The following is an 18,105-nucleotide window of genomic DNA, read 5'->3' on the forward strand; positions in this document are numbered from 1 at the left end:
TCTGAAGCTTGTGTATGGCAGAGCGGACGGGATGCCCAATTCTCTTCAGTCTATGGTCGTATGTGACAGCCTTGGCTGCGATAGTGAATATATATTCAAATACGATGAGGTGGATAGGGAAGAAAAACACTTCCCTTGTAATGGCTGAAGGAAATGAATAAATCTAAAGAGACGAAAAGAAATATCGATATACCAGTGACAGATGGCCGAAGTACTATGGATTTGACTCTCTAGTATGAGGATCGTTATACGTAGAGTTGGAGAAAGAGATTGTTGACATATAAAGGAAAAGCAAACATAAAAAGTGCTGATCGCGAGAACCCTGGAGTGGGAATATGATTCTCATTCTCAAACCTCAACTGTGGGTATGTGGATGGATGGGACCAATGCGATGCATACAATTGCTCAAACAAATCTCGGCGAATTGGGCGTTGTTAACCATCAGTCGTACCTACTGCCTGCAACACTCATGTATTCCAGTACGGAAGCGATTCTTCGCATTCCGAGGTAGTGTTTGAGTGCAAACATACACTTACCGAAAGTCCTCATACGAAATATAATTTGACAATAAGGGTATATCTCATTATTCCTCTTGTAACCATCCACTGGCAAATAAACTTCGACCCCAACCTGCCTACTCGACCATTCTTCTTGCTCTCGGCATATTCTTCTTTTCTTTTCCCTCCACCTTCTTTCTCCTCCTCTCGATGACCCGATCCAATTGTCTCCCCTTCAACTCTCCGAAAGTATCTAATAGAACTCTCTTCTTTTGTTCCGCCTTCTTCAAATAATATGGCGTCTTTCCCTCCTTCACCAATTCCTTCTCCTCCTTCCTATGCTTATCCAATACCTCCCGAGCCTTCCTCTTCCTAGCATCCGTCTTCTTTCTACTCTCCATACGCAACAGTTCTCTCTTCAACTTCTCCTTCTCATCTTCATCCTTGGTTTTCCTAATCGTCTCCTTTAATTTCTTCATTTCATCCTCTCGATAATCAACCAAGAAATCGTAGTTCTTTTCAATCTTTTGCATATCAACCGGACCATTCGTTGGCTCAAATCGTGGATCTCGAATCTCTCTTTTCTTGACAGGTACGACTTCTCGGCGACGGGATACGGCTTTCTTGCTGGAGATTTCAGTAGGTGCGTTTTTGCTGCTGCGGGTAAAGTCTCGTTGGTCCTTCTTTCCGGCTTTGCGTTCGGTAGCTTCATTATCTTCCCATCCATCCCCATTACTCTTCTTTAAATTTTTCGAGTCCCTTTTACTGGGTTTGGACATGGTAGCTTGTGCTTTAGCCAATGCGCCGAAAGAGATCGAGGCCGCACCGTTGGATGCTTCTTCTTCGGATTCAGATGATTCCTATAGAATATTAGTTGAAGATTCAGATTTGGCTTTAATGAATCCAACCTCATCATCCTCATCATCTACTTCCCCGTCGCTGGAACTTCCTCCTTCCTCCACGTCATTTTTACCAGTTTCTGATGGAGCAGAATCTGAAGAAGATTCATCAATTTCTTCAGAAGCCTCTCTTCTTGCTCTCACGCGCCTCTGTAGACCAGTGTCTAGTGCTTTTCTCTTTGTTGATAACATCGTCAAATCTCGTAGCTACTCAGATTTTAATTATTAAAGATTGATGGATATGGGGAATTTTTTGCCAATCTCTGACAATCTCAAGGCGGTGAGTCACGGAATAACAAAATTCCGATTACTTTCGATTCTTTCTGTTATCGATTTTTCGAGTTTATCTTCAGCCTTGTATCTACGAGCAGAAGGTGAACTTTCCAGCTGATGTCCCTAGCACGTTCTTTTGCATCAACACTCAGTGCAGTAGAGTTGAGATACGTCACTGCGAGGAAATTCTCTTCAACTAGCAATGTATTAAATCAATGGGAACAAAACGATTCGGAGCAAACACCATCAAAAATAAGGTTCGCTGAAAGGAATCGAAAACATCCCGGAGTACCATTCAAATCTGGGGACAAATATAAGAGTGATAGAGTCCTTAAATTTGGCGATACAAAGACTCCATTACTGAATCACAGTGATTCCGAGAACGTCGCGACAAACATATCAAGACCATTGTCTCCGCTATTACGATCACCATACTTTGCACGCAAACCAGATCCACTACAAGACCAAGCATTCTTCTACCCCTCATTTATTAAACATCTCTGGCGAACGAAGTCATCATCAAAGGAGAAAATGGCTCCCATGTCCAAAGATGCGAGAGTACAACCTTCAAGGGCCTCAGGCGGTGTCCCAAACCCTACCAGCGAGTACCTAGAAAAGTCCTATACCAAGCCAGACCAAACACCCGTTCCCTCTCCTCTTGCCCGCCATCTCCTCGTCGTCATCGATCTAAACGGCACACTTCTCTACCGCCCCAACCGCAAATCTCCTACTAAATTTACTGCCCGTCCGCACGCCGAGAAGTTCCTACAGTATTGCATCGATACCTTTTCCGTTGTAATCTGGTCATCGGCCAGATCGCAGAATGTGGTCCCCATGTGCAAAACTATTCTCACTCCCAAGCTTCGACAAAAGATTATTGCCATCTGGGGTCGCGAAACCTTCGGTCTCAGTCCCACGGACTACAATACTCGCGTACAGTGCTACAAACGTCTCACTAAACTCTGGAACGATCCCCAGATCGCAGCTTCGCACCCCGATGCTCAAAATGGTGGCAGATGGGATCAGACAAATACAGTGTTGATTGATGATTCCAGCGAGAAAGCCCGTAGCGAACCTTTCAATCTGATTGAGATTCCAGAATTCTTTGGCGATGATAAGGAAGTCGGAGATGTATTGCCACAGGTTCATGATTTCTTGAATTTCCTTAGCATGCATGAGAATGTCAGCGCTGCGATTCGTCATTCGCCATTTGTGCCACAACCCAAGGCCGATCCTCGTGAGGCTACAGGTTTGAATTTACCCATCCATCCACCTAAAGCTTTAGGTCCTGCTAGAGTTCCGTCTCCAGTTGAACCGGTGTATCAGCCCTCATACTCAGGTGATACTGTACCCTCGAAGTATCAACCGATGCTTGGAAATTCGGAGAAGTGGTAATTTTGTCCATTAACCGCTTTCTACTGCTGGTAAGCTCATTATCTCTCAAGTCAAGTATGACATTGTGACCATTAACACTGGGTGGTAGAAACTGCATGACATCAAGATCACTTGGTACTTTCCTTTCTTTATGATACCCTTTTTAAACATACTTCTGGGGCTTATGTATAGGTGGTGGGGCATCAGGATAACACAAGGCATCACAGCATAAAATGGCGTTCATGATGTTATTCAATGTATAGTGGCATGGTAGTGAACTCAGATTGCATTGTTGCATAAACGCTAAGCTAGTAATACCAATAACGATCTCCATTTGATTCGTATTCATTTATCTTCCCAAACGTCATGATTGTTCATTACACGTTAACCCTATTCAGCGCTAAAATCATTTTGAAAATTGAAACATCTTGAAGTAATGATTTACTTGAAGACCTTTCCGTCAGCCCATTGGTACTCCTTGCCGTTAACGACAAGTGGCTTCTCCCAGGTCCATTGCTCGTTGACGAACTCTCTGTCCTCTGGCTTGCTGGCATCAAGCTTGGTGAACTCGTAGCTCTCAAAGTCAGGGGCGACATCGAAAGCTGCGAGAGCCTCTTGACCACGGATGACGAAGGCACCCTTGATGATGCTGTCGTTGGCGGTACCGTAGACGGAAGCACATCCGAAGATGTACTTACGGGAAGCCTCAAGACGAGCAAAGAAACCACCAATCAAGTTGGAGGTCATGAAGACTTGAGTAAGCTCATCATTGTACTTGTAGTCAACAGCCCACAAGGAGTATTCCTCAGCGTTGTAGTTCTCCCAGAACCACTTGAGGGCATCAGGGGTCTCTTGGTTGGAGTATTGACGCTTCCACTCATCGAGAGGAATGGTGGACTTTGGCAAAGCCTCGAGAGGGTGCTTTGGCTTTGGTGCAGCTGGGGCCTCCTCTTCCTCCTCCTCGACTTCCTTAGCCTTTGGCTTGGCAGCCTCCTTCTTTGGCTTCTCGGCCTTTGGTGCCTCGGCCTTCTTTGGGGCTTGGTTCTTGAGGGTTGGCTCGTCGATCAAAGCGAGAGGGTCAACAACAGCGGAGTAGATTGGCTGGTTGTAGACGGTAGCGTACCAACGGGCAGTGTTTGGGTTCTCAGCTCTCCACTTCTTGTCGAAGAAGAATTGGAAACCGCGGGAGATGATACCAGCAGCGAACAAATCGGCAAGAGTGATACGCTCACCAGCGAGGTAGGTGTTGTTCAAGAGGTGCTCCTCAATGACGGAGATGCACTTGGCAGTGGCCTTGATGGAGTCATCGACGTTCTTCTTGTTGTATGGGTCACGGCCGATGAGAGGACGGAACCAACCACCGAGGGATGTGAGGACCTCAGAGTTGAAGAAAGACATCCACTTCAAGATAGAAGCATAGTCTTGCTTGGTCTTACCGAGGAGAGTGGTCTTCTCGTTTTGGGAGGTGACTGTAAATCTTGTAAGCTGGTGACTCATATAATAAAGCAAATGCAAGATAAAATTTTAAAGATAGTGTTCAGAGTCTAATTAATAAAGATCAACATAGAATGATTAAGACAGGGATAACTGTATGACATTTTTTTCATCATTACACAGGAGAGTTTGTGGAAGGTAAAGTTGTTGCAAATTTGAGCGAAACAAAGTGGGGTGAAGTGGGATGTAAACATACCATAGATAGCGATGGCAATGGCCTCGTGGAGGGTGAAGCCGTCAGCACCAACGAAAGTTGGGACTTTGCCGAGCTTGTTGATCTTAAGGTAATCCTCAGAGACACCCTTAGCTGGCTCTGTCTCGACGATGTCGAGCTCGATGTTGTTGGCCTTTGCAACTGCACGAATGGCAGTTGAGCGGGGGTTGCCCTATAAAAGATATAGGATTAGCAGAAGTTACATAAAACTAATCGTTCGCAGAGAATATAGCAGAGACTAAATGAATGCATATACATACTGGGTAGGTGTAGAGAGTTCCGAAAGCCATCTTTGCGTTGATTCAAAGTTGATTAATTTGGATAGGAGAAAGAAAGTTTTCGTGAGATGCATCTTCTCGAAAATTTGTGGTGGAAGGAGGGGCACAATTAAGCTAGTCCACATCAGGCCTAGAGCCAAAATCAGCTGATGCGGGAAAATCGAGATATCGAAATCTAAAGTTTACGAAGGTCGATTAAAGGGTAAACGCTACTAAAGGTCCACAACTTAGTTCCCTCTTCAATATGAAGACTTCATGGCTTCCTGCAAGCCTAAGGGAAGGTCTTAGATGTGCCTCTTCCACCCAATCAACCATCCCCAGATCACTACTCCGAAACCGAATTCCACTTTCCTCGCCCTCGAAATCCTTCACAACCACTTCACAACTTCGAGACAGCATTGCGGCTCCAGAAATAAACTTTCCGGATGAGGGAGGAAGAGGGGAGAATGGATCGCAAGAATCGGCGAAATTCTTTGCGCGTCTAGTTCCATACTCGCCATCATATTTCACGGCCCAGCCTTCATATACCGACAATCTTCTCCAATTGCAAAATCTCCTACTCAAATACTCGAAACTTCCTGTTGTGCAACCAGGAGAGGCGCCGCGTGTGGCATGGAGGTCTCTTATGGAATATAGAGATCAGACTGGAGAGGGAGTACGGTCATCAAAATATCATAAGATTGTGGAGACACTACATCGACTAAATCACATCCATCCATCAGTGATGCCCCCAGATGTGAAGGAGGCTATGGACAGGTACAAACGAGATGTAAACCCGCACGAGAATGTCGCAAAACCTATACCCATTGATCAATATGGACGGGCATTGGGAGTCGGAAGGAGGAAATCGTCTACGGCGAGAGCTTACTTGGTAGAGGGTACGGGGGAGGTACTTATTAATGGGAAAACACTCGCGGAGGCTTTTGGCAGACATCACGACAGAGAAAGTGCTATCTGGGCTTTGAAGGCTACGGATCGGATTGATAAGTACAATCTTTGGGCCCTGGTTAGTGGAGGTGGAACTACAGGGCAAGCAGAAGCTTTGACGTTGGCAGTGGGGAAGGCTCTGCTTTCACACGAACCGGCTTTGAAGCCTGCGTTACGAAGAGGTAAGTTTTTCAAAGTTTATTACATTGCCCTCTCCCTATTTATCGAGACGAGTCAGTACTTGAGGATAGGATACTAACATCTCTCCAGCCGGATGTGTGACTCGTGATCCAAGAAAAGTGGAGAGAAAGAAGCCAGGTCATGTCAAGGCCAGAAAGATGCCTGCCTGGGTCAAGAGATAGTTGTATATGTATTTCATTGTATCGATACATATGGTGTTTGGGTTTCCGATGGCTTGTCTATGGGCTTGAGACTCATCATGTAAAAAACATGAGAATTGAATAAATACCCAATTATATTCGAAGATACGTACTTCCAACATCAACTCCATCAGGCATTTCAGGCATTTCAGTGGACCCTATTTTGAGCAAGTCAGCTCGACGGGTAAGCATACAAAATCATAAACCACTCTGATACAACATCAACTTTTCATACATTCTTCAGTCCTCAAAATAGCAAGTGCAGCCATAGTACCAGGACCATTATACGAAAGCGAACAACCCTTCATATCTATTCATACCAATGCAATAATCTCAAAACATACGTTACATACATTTTCATTTTTTCAAAACCCATGCATACACCCAACAGCTCAAGAATCTTTCCTACCAATCAAAACTCACCTTCCTATTCGAAACAAATCTATATTTATCACCCTACATATACCCCAGTTAACCCCACGCTGACTATTGACTACACACTACTGACTTCAATCTGCACCTCTTTGATCCCGTACTCCATCCATCTACACAGTATCTGCTCCCCTCCCAAAAATCTGATAACCCCATCTCATCCATCCAATTCCTACTGCAGCCAACTATTGCTAGCAATCGATTATCGCATGGCCATCAGACACCGGTAAACAAAACAAGACTAATAATAATACAACTACTATCGTATCGCCACCCCTCCAATAAACAATCCCAGCCCTACCCCCTTTCTCGCTTCCTTCCTTCATCCACCCCCGCCCCCATTCGCAATTCAGCCCATCTCCATCACCATCCATGCCGTCGATCACCATCCAGCCTCATCCAGCCTCACCTCACCTCACTTCATCTCACTCCCACCACCCACACCCACAATCAGCCACAATACAACCCAAGATTTTCTATCCACGTCCCCTTTCTTTCCCGTCTTAATCCCAAGATTAAGTGTAATGTAATTTCGATGGCATGCTAGATTATCAATATTGATATCGATATTGACACCAAAGACATAATAATCCATCATCTCGAATTCGTTCGTTCAATCGCACTTCACTGTAGCCCAACTTAATCCAATCTCATCTCATCTCATCTAATCCAATCTAGCTTGACTCAACTCAATCAAACTCTCACCCACAGCATCCTCCTTCAAATCAATACCGCCTTATCATCCTCAACCTCTAAACTCTGAAAATCCCTCCCACCCCTCACCTCCATCCATATCCTCAGATTTTCCACCCAAAATCCCAAATTCCAAATCCCAAAATCTTCAAACAAATCTATCGCATACATACATACATACATACATATATCACACCACACCACACTGCATTACATAAAAAGCCCTGTCCACCACAGCCTCACCATCCATCATCCATACCTTAGACCGCATACCCGCGTCTCCGTCTATCCGAATCCTACACTACACCTCCATCCACACCCTCCCGCATGCATCCCGCATAATGCATGTTTAATGCAGCCCAGCCACCGCTACACATCAATCCATGTATCCATGTCATGTCACATCACATTTTGATATTTCTCTGCCAGATCTGGATACGAATCTAGATCCGGCTTTCTTCCCATCTTCCACACACATCTCGATGCAGATTCACATATTCTTATGTCCGACCTGATAATTGCCAAGTCACAAGATGACTAAAACCTGCAAGACAAAATCATCATCGCGAGATGATAATAAATGGAAAACTTGCGCCCGTTCGCAGAATGGTTTCCTATGGAAGATATTATTTATTTACAATACAAATATACACTATCTTTCCACAATTCATTGGTGCCCTGCTCTAACCCCACCTCCATCTCGCTTCAATGAACCCACTCCCTTCCCCCCCGGCAGGCACTCGTCTCTTCCGGCGTATCCACACGCATGCTGATTCATTGCAAATCCTTGTCTTCATATCCTAGAAGATATGGCTTCCTTTTCTCAATACCCTAATAGATATACAATCCGTTCATACGATCGCCCTAAAAAATTTCATACACTCAGCCTATAATTCGTTCCTTCAGTTCCGGACCTAGAAGTCCATCTGCAATCCCAATCCCATGCATTCCCTTAATTGTGAGCCTAGTAGCCCCCCTTTAAATACAATCAATCATACTCCCAACCAACTATTCGAGCCTAGAAGCCCTACCATTGAACGGCAGCTCTAGTAAACCACATCGTACAATAATACAATATGAAATAAAACAGACACGCTAAAACACATCCATATCATTCATATAAGCCTCCCAAGTATTCCCAACCAAAATTTGCGAACCAGAACCTGAATTCCCACTTTCCTTTCCTTTTCATCATACAAACATCGTAATAAAAGAAGCATTGCGCGTAGAAACATTGAAACGTAGCTTCATCGAAAAATCAGAATGCCGCCCACCCGCAAATAGTCCGCCAGTGACCAATCCCTTCACCTCATGCATGCAGAGAACCACCAACACCAAATTGTCAAATCAAGAAGACAAAATCAAGGTTCCCACCCATGTATACGGACCACATAAAAGTGATCCTGATTAGTAGGAAAAGAAGAAAGTCAAATCTTGATGTCGATGAAACAGGGCGAAGAATTTGTAAAAAGAAAAAAACGCCAAGGAAAAAAAGATGCAAGTTTATGCTCTACAGTGGTATATGAAAACAAAACTTTTCCAAGTAGAAGAGAACAGAAGTGAAATGTGGTAAAACAAGATATAATGTTATCATGGTGGCGCACGTCCGACGTTGGAGTTTGCGATCGATGAAGATGCGCCTCCGCTAGATGCTCCGGATGCTTCGAGTTCTTCTTGGAGTTTTTGGCAGCTCAAAAGAACTAAGGTATTGTTAGAAACATTAACGATTATTACGAACTCTGACGTTGTTTTAGACTTACTATCAACAATTTGCGACTCTCCAACTCCATATTGATAATCCACCAAACCATATTTCTCGACCGAATCGCACAGTCGCGTTAAGTTGGTTCCCATTTTGTTAATAAAATCCAAGGACATGAGCGTTTGCTGTTCCTGTTTTCGCTGACCGGATTCAAGAAAGTCGTGTTGTCTGGTGAAAATGCTTAACCATGCCGCGTTAAATTCGTTCCATAGTTGAATGCGATCGGCATGAAGCGCAGCTTCGTCTATAGTGAGGCCTTCATCAGAAACTATTAGTGGATGAGATTGAACAGAGGAAATATTAACTCACCCAACTCTGTTACGTGTCCTAGTAGCCACTCAGAAACTTCAAGCAAAGAAGAGCCTGCTTCTGCAAGACGAAGATCAATAATATTTTTGAAGATCTGCTTGAGAGCAGTCTGGTAAGTCGAATAAGCTTCTTCCATCACATGTGGATTTTGGGGCTGCAGGTTTCCGGCTTCCATACCATCGGCCGTTCCAGGTGCTTGAGCCATTGCGCCTAGTCCTACGGATCCAGAATATGATTGTTGGATCAACGTGGTGCGGTCTCCTGGGCTTTGCTGGTGTTGTTGATAAGGGGTGGACGAGTTCGAGGAAGCATAATTTTGAGTTGCCGGAGTACTTGTTGGGTCATTTTGGATGAAAGGGGCAGCCACATCGGGTATCATTTGCATTGATGCAGGTTGCCGTCCCTGAAATTGCGAACCATCATAAATATTATTTTGTGGAGTTTGTTGTGTGACGTTATTGGGGTACATCAACCCAGTATTGTAATCTGAGAAGCCTTGCTGTTGTCTTTGATCCGAAGGATAATTGGAGGGGTATTGCATAGGATTTGGAGGAATTCCTGTCGAAAAATTCGAGGTTGGCTCGTAGCCACCATACGAATATGCTGGGGCTTGCCCAACTCCACGGCTCATTGATGGCGACCCTGTCCCTCCTGGACGATACCTATCCGGTATGGAACTTGGGATTCCACGGCCTTGGCTCTGATCTGGTGTATATCTCGGATCCTGAGGGGGATATGGCGGCTCATTTTGCCTTCGTCGACGGTTATTGTCGTCCATTGTCGTCTCCTGTTCGGTACTATACAAACTACTTCCCGCCAACTAATCCAATCGATGCGCCACCCACAAATAATATGGCGTTGAGCGCAAGTTGGCCAGCTTGATTATTCGGACCTGATGGTTGGTTGAATAGGTTCCTCTCGCCGCGATTTCGACGCGTTTTATATATTCTTATTCCTCGATACTAAAATATGATGCCTCTATATCCCAGTCAACACTGTGCATCAAGTCAAAAGATCAAGAGGGTTTAGTTACCTGGCGCTTTTGAAATATGGCAGTTTGAGAAAGAAAATTTGAGATTTATTTTTGCTTCCAACCCGAGCAAGCCTTGTATTGTTGTCGGAAACTTTTTGTTGGGTGCAACGGAGGGTGTTGGAGGGAGATATAGGAAGAGATGAGAAAGTTGACGTGACTGACTCTAGCACTTGGTCGACAATAAGATGAAGTTCACCCTGAAAGACCGAGTACGTGCTAGAATGATCAATGATGGTTTCGACTACTCGAGAGAATAGAAATATTGCGGAAATAAGGTGTCGATTGAGTTTCTTTCTAAGGTAAAGACCTCGTCACTGGCTCCTAGGACTATCCTTGACTTCTGATACAAGCAAGTCCCCTGTGAGATCTAGCTTGTAAGGCACAATATCACTAGGGTATCAGATTGAAAATATGTCCCGGCCTGTGACAAACGTTGAAAGTTTCCTTTGGAATTGGAACTTGGCCGTGATTTTGGCTGGTGGCTAGCTGGTTGGTTTCGTGTAATTTTTATGGAGGGGCTGCTTTTGAGGTTATTCTGACGTTATGAGGGAGAGATGGAGGGGGAACCAGGTTCATGGATAATCCAAGACGTGCAACAGCGCCTCAATTATCACTTCCGAGTTCTAGAAGCGCTAGAAGACTCGAGGGAAGATGGAAGAACGTATGTTGATTGATAATATAAATATATCTTCAAAGTCACTGTCTAGGAATCTATCAAATGCGGACCTGATAATGGCCGAAGAGGACGAAGATTTGACGATGTGTATGTGTATATGAAGATACCTTCGGGCCGAATCCAAATATGAAGACTTGATGAAAGTCAATCAAGTATTCTTTCTACTTTTGGGGGGGAAATGTTTGAAGGTGGTGAATGTCGATATGGTCTGTGAACAGTTTCGTCTACAATATAGGAATAGGTGATATTTCCAATGATTTTGCATAAACTGATAGCTTGATTTGAGAGGCCACTGATCATGCACCTGACATGAATCGTTTCCGAGATTTTCGGATTTTCGGATTTGAGTAAAATGAGGCCGAAACAGAGTTGTAAAGATTGATGTGGTTGAAGGGGAGTAGTAATGTCAATATGGCGACATGCTTTTGGGAGATTTTTGAGTCGAGTGACAAAATGAGAAGTTACTGTCAAGTTCCTTCCTTCCTCAAATTTCAAGAAGGGCCGCTAAAGTTCTTCCGGGCACAATTTGACTACTCCAGAAGGTCGTATATTAGACGTGATTTGTTTTTAAATCTAAAATGAACGTGCGGTACTGTTAGAGGTTGATGGTTTTGAATTGGTGGTATGGTAATCAAAATGATGTTGGGTGGTGAAGGGAGTTGCCCGTGCCGGATCTACCTTTTGACGGTACGATAGCGCAAGTGCAAAATTGGAAAAGCTTTGCACTACCTCCAAAGTCAACACTTTCCGTGAAGATCTTCGCCAAAACACGGAACCTTCGAGTTAGAGGACTGGAACTTTGCTATCAAAAGTACTAATAGCACTAACAGTGCCGAGTAAGGTGGGTGGTGATACTACAGATACAGTACAGTAAGCTTTGGCTCATCCGACTCTTTCAACAGCTACACCTCTCCATGTTCGTATTTGTTCACTCGTTCCCGCTCGCTCTCAACCATGCCATGGGAGCGGATGACCTAGGTGGATGGACAGATGATGATGATTAGATAAATACGAAAAGACGGTTATACTAACAAGTCTAGCACTTTGGTATGACTTTGCGACCTCTAAAGTGATTCCAAATTTTGGGGCCCCGTGCTTTTATCCTGATGATCCGGGCTTGACTTGACTGATTCAAGTATGTCGAGAATTATTGGGAGCGTCGGTAACCAATCAATTGAGCTGGAATGCTCCGAGATGTTGCCTCGCACCAGCCACTTTGTAAAGTCTGTCTACTGCCAGGTACGGTGGGTTGGCGGTACCAGATAGAAACAGCTGCAAAGTTGACTACTGTCCGGTTAAAATGAGCTAGTATTCGAGGTGTCCGGAGATAAAGAAGAAAAAAAACTTGTTCAGTCTGTATGTTGTAGCTCTGAATTTAACTAAACGTACTCGGTGGCTGGCTGGAAAGCGGAGACCTGGAACTAGAACAAGCGCAATTACTCGTTAAGACCAATGAGATGATGGATCCCGTCAATCGTTTTATAGAGGGTCGAATTCTGAAAGATAGAACGATGTGGTGGAGAAATTCTTGATCACGGTCCAAGTAATCTATGTAACAGAGTCGATTCAACCAGGTGGATGAGAGTAGGGAACAAGATGGCGATGCAAATAATAATAAAAGTGTGGGGAGAGAATCTATTTTCCGGTAGGGGAATTCGCTGCCAATATGTAAGTTGCGGTCATGTAATCTGATATGCAGTTGATCAAAAAAGGTTCAGGTCGCTCTCTCTCCCTCTCTCTCTAATCTAGATCCACTCCAAATCATAATACACATCAATAATATCAATAATATCAATTTCCTTTTCATTCTTCAAGGCAACAGATACGGTAGGTTAGTAGTCTAGATGGGAGATTGAATATGGGCAATCTTTTGAGCTTCAAATACCGGGGGGTTTTGGTCGATCAGGCGCAACGCTAGGACCTGAGATCGCCGGATGAGGCGACAAGGCAATGCTTAGGATGCGAATTATGATAGATGCTCGTGGATCATTAAAATAATCGAAAGCATGCCGAGGGACTGATCGAATGGGTATGGAACTAGCCCAGGTGCCGAGTCAAATATTGGAAAGTTTAGGAATGGAGAAGGGGTTGACAGGGTTTCGAGACATGAATTGGGATTATTAGACGTGAAGGGTAGTGAGATGGATTGAAGCCTAGCAAAAAGTGATGGTGTTTCTACCTAGATGGATACTTCAAGGGCAGCTGTAACATTTTCGGAATCAACGATAGTGAGGTTGTGATGGAAAAGGAAAGTCTAGCCCGACATCCAGGTAGTTTGTGTGTGATTAATGTACAGGGTCAGAAAGAATAAGCTGTTGGGGTCCAGTGGCAGCGTTGCATTGAAAGGAAAAGGCCGAAATAAAAGATACAGGGGAATCCGGATAGTTGGAAATATATAATCAGATGTATGCCGTCTTCCCAGCGTCGTGGTTCACTAGGGTTCAAATCGGATGGATGGAAGGAATGGAAGGCTGAAAAAAAGAAAGTATTCTCCGAGATCCCCGAATTGATTGGATAATCAAGTTTTTTTCCTTTTGATTCCCCGAACTTCAGACAAGTCAATATACCGAAGTGGCATGTGTGTAGCTTATCAAATCCAGAAGCGCAGTTCGCGACAATTGCCTACGTATGGAAAGGGACATGAATATGAGGGAGAGGCTAGGATAGAAGAGACGGTCAAGTCGGACAGGAGTCGACAGAGTACCGAGTAGGAATTTGGAGGAGAAACGCAATGTACGAAGTGACTACGAACACATGCTAGCTAGTACTCGTGAAGCTAGAATAGATAGCTTTACAAATTACGATAGATCCCTGATGCCACGAGTTTACTAAAGTAGTAAAATTCCACAATATTCGGTACGACATCTTTATGGGCGCTGACTGGTTCTTTCCGTGTTTTGAATGATGATGCTGGCATAGCTCATAACGAATTAAAAAAAGTATGTAATCTCGAGACGCTTGTGCCAAGTTTTTGCTGTAAAAAAAAAAAGCTAAAAAGTCGAATTTTGGAGGAACAATTGACAAACCTCCCACACGTTTAGTGGTGGCAGGTCCTTTTATTTTTATTATTTGAAACCAAATCACTCAGGAAACATGTGAGTGGTATCAAATGTTCAGAGCGTGAATTTATTTTCCCATTTAGGCATTTCTAGGGTACTTTTAGACAGCAAATACAGTAAGTACTAGGCAGTGCTCTATCGAGTAGCTGCTTGCTTCTTAAGTATAAAGTGCTAGCGATGATGGATGAATGGATGAATAGATGGATGGATGGGATGTACGATGTACAGGACGGAGAATACAACAAAATCAAGAACCAGTATGTACTTCGTATGTATGTATGTATGCCTAGGGGTTTTTCGGGCTCTTCACAGAAACTATTCTGTTAACAGCTACCGGTATCTAGAATCTAGATATTGCAGCAGCCATTTTCCCTGAAACATCATCACCAGGGTCTCGGGCGCAAAAATACCTAGTAATTTTGCCCAAACACATCTCACCAATTCGATATATTTTTTTCTGGTACACTTTTCGTATCTAAGGAGGAAAAGATTAAATCCATGTACCTGGTCTGTCGTCAAGAGAGGAAAAAATGAGCCATTGCTCATCAGGGAAAATATCGCTTCCTCGCCAAAAAAAATTGATAAACAAAAATCCACAGTGCAGACAGAGTACAGTTAGTACCCAGGTAGGTATGTTACATTATAGATAGTCATTACGTTGTACTCGGTATCATGAATACAGTCGGTTGAGTCAATACTGTCAATACTGTCAATACAGTCAATACAGTCAATACACAAACCTCATTAGGTGAATGTTTTCAATTGATATTACGCTCAACAACAACTCACAGAAAATAAACTTTTGTCAAAATTGTTAAACTCCCTGGGCACTCTGATATCTGCAAAAATATATCCTAGTCTCCCAGCCTTCCAGCTTAGTTTCCCAAAAAGATCTACACAGGCCTCTCCATCAAATCAATTTGAAAAGAGGGCTTAGTAGATGATCGATGTGAAACCTATTACTTTATTCAATAATTTATTTTAAACCTCTCTTCCGTTTTATTTCTCTCTCTTTCTCTTACTCTTACTACGTACAGTCATGTAGTCATATAGTCTCTCATAGCATAGCCTCATAAATCGATTCTCTTCTCGGCTGCTTCGCTCAATCCTTCCAAAAGGGGCTTTAGGTACTCCGTAATTGTTAACTAATCCCTTTAACAATATAAAATTAGTCAAATTGGAGGTCGTGCGATCCACCAATCTCATCCAATTCCAAGCGTGCCAGCACGCTTTCCAATCTTTGTGCTACCAATCGCACGTATCCAATCGTGCTCAGAGCTTCATCTGAGACTCCACGACCACGACTCCCACGAGCTTTCTCATACCTTTCTGTCAAATATTCAGCTAGTAATAAGCCACAATAAACACCATTCCAAGAGAGACTTACTTCCTCAACACATGGTCATATCTCACACATGAGTCAAGATACATGCCAAGCTGGAATACCAGCAGTCAAACTCAGAGATGTCTTTAGAAACAGGGGTCAATCACCCAGCGTGTCTTATTTTTGAGCGTTACATCCGTCTAGACTCTAAACTCTATCTGCACAGGCATGCGACGCAGAGTTGCGAGCAATTTCCAAATACTTTGTTTCTGCATGAATTTTCACAAACATTTAATCATGCGATGAAGCAACCCAGCAGCCAGAGCAGACAGCCCTCAAATTGTAGTCAGGGTCTCGCAAGTTCATCTCGAATGGAGACACTTGTTCTTGAAATGGATCGACAATCGAATCATGCAAAGCGTTCCTTCTACACGCCTTCTATTTTCCCAAGGCTGAGCCGGATTGATAGCCCATGAGACCGCTATTTCAACCGTCCTCACGTTTTTCCAGACGGCAACTTGTTTAGCTCTAGGGAGCCCTGATGAAGTCCTTCTAGGTAATACCTTGAGATCCCACGTGTATTGAGGATTTTCACTGGCAGTAAGGCTGTTGTTCTGGAAGACAAACTGTCAGACCGTTATACCATATCCGCATTGTTGTTAGCAGATTTCTATCCTCAAAATCAATGATGGTTAGGTCATTATTAGATGTACCAATGCCGTGTGTCTTTCTCCCACTTGCCGAATACAGTCGGGTTTTTTTCTCCCCAGCTTTCGCATCGGCAATACCGGAGTACAATATGCATTTTCGTAAGCATTACCCAATACGTCGATGTATTATTTTTAAACGATCTCGAGAATACGACGTCATTTTTCATTTCAGGCGTCAATGGAGCAAGCAATAATTGTCAAACAGAATGGAACGAGGCAACTGATCCAATGCAGCCCTACTGTACGAACCCGTAGCAGTCTCACACCCCCTTTGATGTAAAATGGATATTAGCCGGAATACTTCAGGTCCCTCTACATACTTTTTGACTTTTTCATTTCCGAGACAACCATGACCTTACAATTTCACGGCTTACAATTCCATGGCAAAGATCTCAAAGGTTCGAAAATAGAATTCATACAGATATTATATTATATTATATGCACAGACCACCATTGGGCTACGAGTGCGAATCCTCTCATCCATCCGGGCCTTTTAGGAGATTCAATCGATCTTCTAGAAGACACTAAGAACTCCAAATTTCCCTCTTCCTTGCCAACTTATTTCTGCAGCAATACCATTTTCCCCTTTGATATTCTACCTTGACATTCCCAATCAGTTGGCGACGATGTTTCTTTCTAGAATAGTAGGATGTTTCAGTATCCTCCCCTTTCACCCTTCTCGATTGCACGTTCAAGACTTTTAATTCTATAATTCCACGCGTGGAAGACCAAGCATACACGCATGCACAACACTCAAGCTGAGTGTGCTGAAAACGAGGTTTACCACAAGAAAGCATTGATTTGAAGAAAAACATGCATTCCAGCAGACATCCATCACGAGGTGGATGATCATACACAAAACCTAACCCCTCCCTTTCAGCGAAACAAACACAGCCCGCATGCATAATGCAGACAGCAGCACCCCACACATGCTGCGTAAGATGGAAACCAATCGCTCAACTTACCCGAATCAAGCATTTTTAGACATCACGCTATGTTGTTCTATTTAAGATATTTCTTGTGCTTTGACCTGAAGACAGTTCTTCCTGGCATGGTGATTGGCTCATCTCTATATTGATCAACTACAATAAATATATGGGTACGACAACATCGAGATCTACCTAGTATCCTTTACACTTCATCCAATGACTCTGGCAAACAAGTTTGGTCTGCTGATTGGATAATATATTGAATATAGCTTTCTTAATGATGTATAATAAAATGCAAACCCTAAAAGGTAGAGTGGATACTTTACCGATCGTGAGAAGTATTTGATAAACTTTAATACTATACGAGATGACATTACTCGATAGTGCATTATGCATTTTCGATTTCGATTCAGTTGATTTCTGTATAGGAGTCAAAAGATCATTTTCTGCTGAGCTGTCCTCGTAACTACGTACGTAGAAGATTTGATTTTCCAAGGCCAGACGCCCTGAGATGATATTTCCAAGTCCGATGAAAGTTTTGCTAGGCATAAACTTTGGGGCCGTTACCTCTTTTGAAAAGCTTGATGAGTACACTTCATTTGAAATGAACTCGTCCAGAAAATATGACTACGATTAAGTTTCTCGAGTTCGTTCACACCGAGCTATACTCTTGATCAATGCATCGGGACAGCTCTTTGCAGACAATGAGTCCGATGCCGATGATGTAGGAAACCAAGTCTATGATGGGAGTGATACGACAGTATTGTCGAGATAGTTCTGAAGTGTCTATAGTTTGACGTAGTACCTTTGAATCTTCTGCGAGTGTGACATAATGCTCGCGC

At 43.5% G+C, this 18,105-nt stretch overlaps 5 protein-coding genes across 5 annotated transcripts; 2 read left to right on the plus strand and 3 right to left on the minus strand.

Annotated features, from left to right (window-relative positions):
• Window positions 1-634: 634 nt before the first annotated feature.
• Bfra_006811 (putative rrna processing protein) lies at window positions 635-1,588 on the minus strand (the record flags this gene model as incomplete). The annotated part of the gene is made up of 2 exons (XM_037337182.1): window positions 635-1,357; window positions 1,406-1,588. 2 exons carry the CDS (start codon window positions 1,586-1,588, stop codon window positions 635-637), a joined length of 906 nt encoding a protein of 301 aa, XP_037198548.1.
• Window positions 1,589-1,786: 198 nt separating this feature from the next.
• On the plus strand, window positions 1,787-3,064 carry Bfra_006812 (putative phosphoprotein phosphatase protein; the record flags this gene model as incomplete). The annotated part of the gene is made up of 1 exon (XM_037337183.1): window positions 1,787-3,064. The coding sequence occupies one exon, from the start codon at window positions 1,787-1,789 to the stop codon at window positions 3,062-3,064; it is 1,278 nt and encodes a 425-aa protein (XP_037198549.1).
• A 420-nt stretch (window positions 3,065-3,484) lies between these two features.
• On the minus strand, window positions 3,485-5,159 carry Bfra_006813 (putative elongation factor 1 gamma domain-containing protein; the record flags this gene model as incomplete). The annotated part of the gene is made up of 3 exons (XM_037337184.1): window positions 5,012-5,159; window positions 4,734-4,923; window positions 3,485-4,512 (listed from the first exon to the last, which is right to left on the minus strand). Exons 1-3 carry the CDS (start codon window positions 5,039-5,041, stop codon window positions 3,485-3,487), a joined length of 1,248 nt encoding a protein of 415 aa, XP_037198550.1. The 5' UTR covers window positions 5,042-5,159.
• A 114-nt stretch (window positions 5,160-5,273) lies between these two features.
• Window positions 5,274-6,318, plus strand: Bfra_006814 (putative mitochondrial 37s ribosomal protein mrps9 protein; the record flags this gene model as incomplete). The annotated part of the gene is made up of 2 exons (XM_037337185.1): window positions 5,274-6,138; window positions 6,227-6,318. 2 exons carry the CDS (start codon window positions 5,274-5,276, stop codon window positions 6,316-6,318), a joined length of 957 nt encoding a protein of 318 aa, XP_037198551.1.
• A 2,733-nt stretch (window positions 6,319-9,051) lies between these two features.
• Bfra_006815 (uncharacterized protein) lies at window positions 9,052-10,310 on the minus strand (the record flags this gene model as incomplete). The annotated part of the gene is made up of 3 exons (XM_037337186.1): window positions 9,052-9,161; window positions 9,222-9,491; window positions 9,533-10,310. The coding sequence occupies 3 exons, from the start codon at window positions 10,308-10,310 to the stop codon at window positions 9,052-9,054; spliced, it is 1,158 nt and encodes a 385-aa protein (XP_037198552.1).
• Window positions 10,311-18,105: the final 7,795 nt, after the last annotated feature.

The sequence above is a fragment of the Botrytis fragariae genome (genome assembly GCF_013461495.1).
Source record: "Botrytis fragariae strain BVB16 chromosome Unknown tig00000000, whole genome shotgun sequence".
Lineage (NCBI taxonomy): Eukaryota > Fungi > Ascomycota > Leotiomycetes > Helotiales > Sclerotiniaceae > Botrytis > Botrytis fragariae.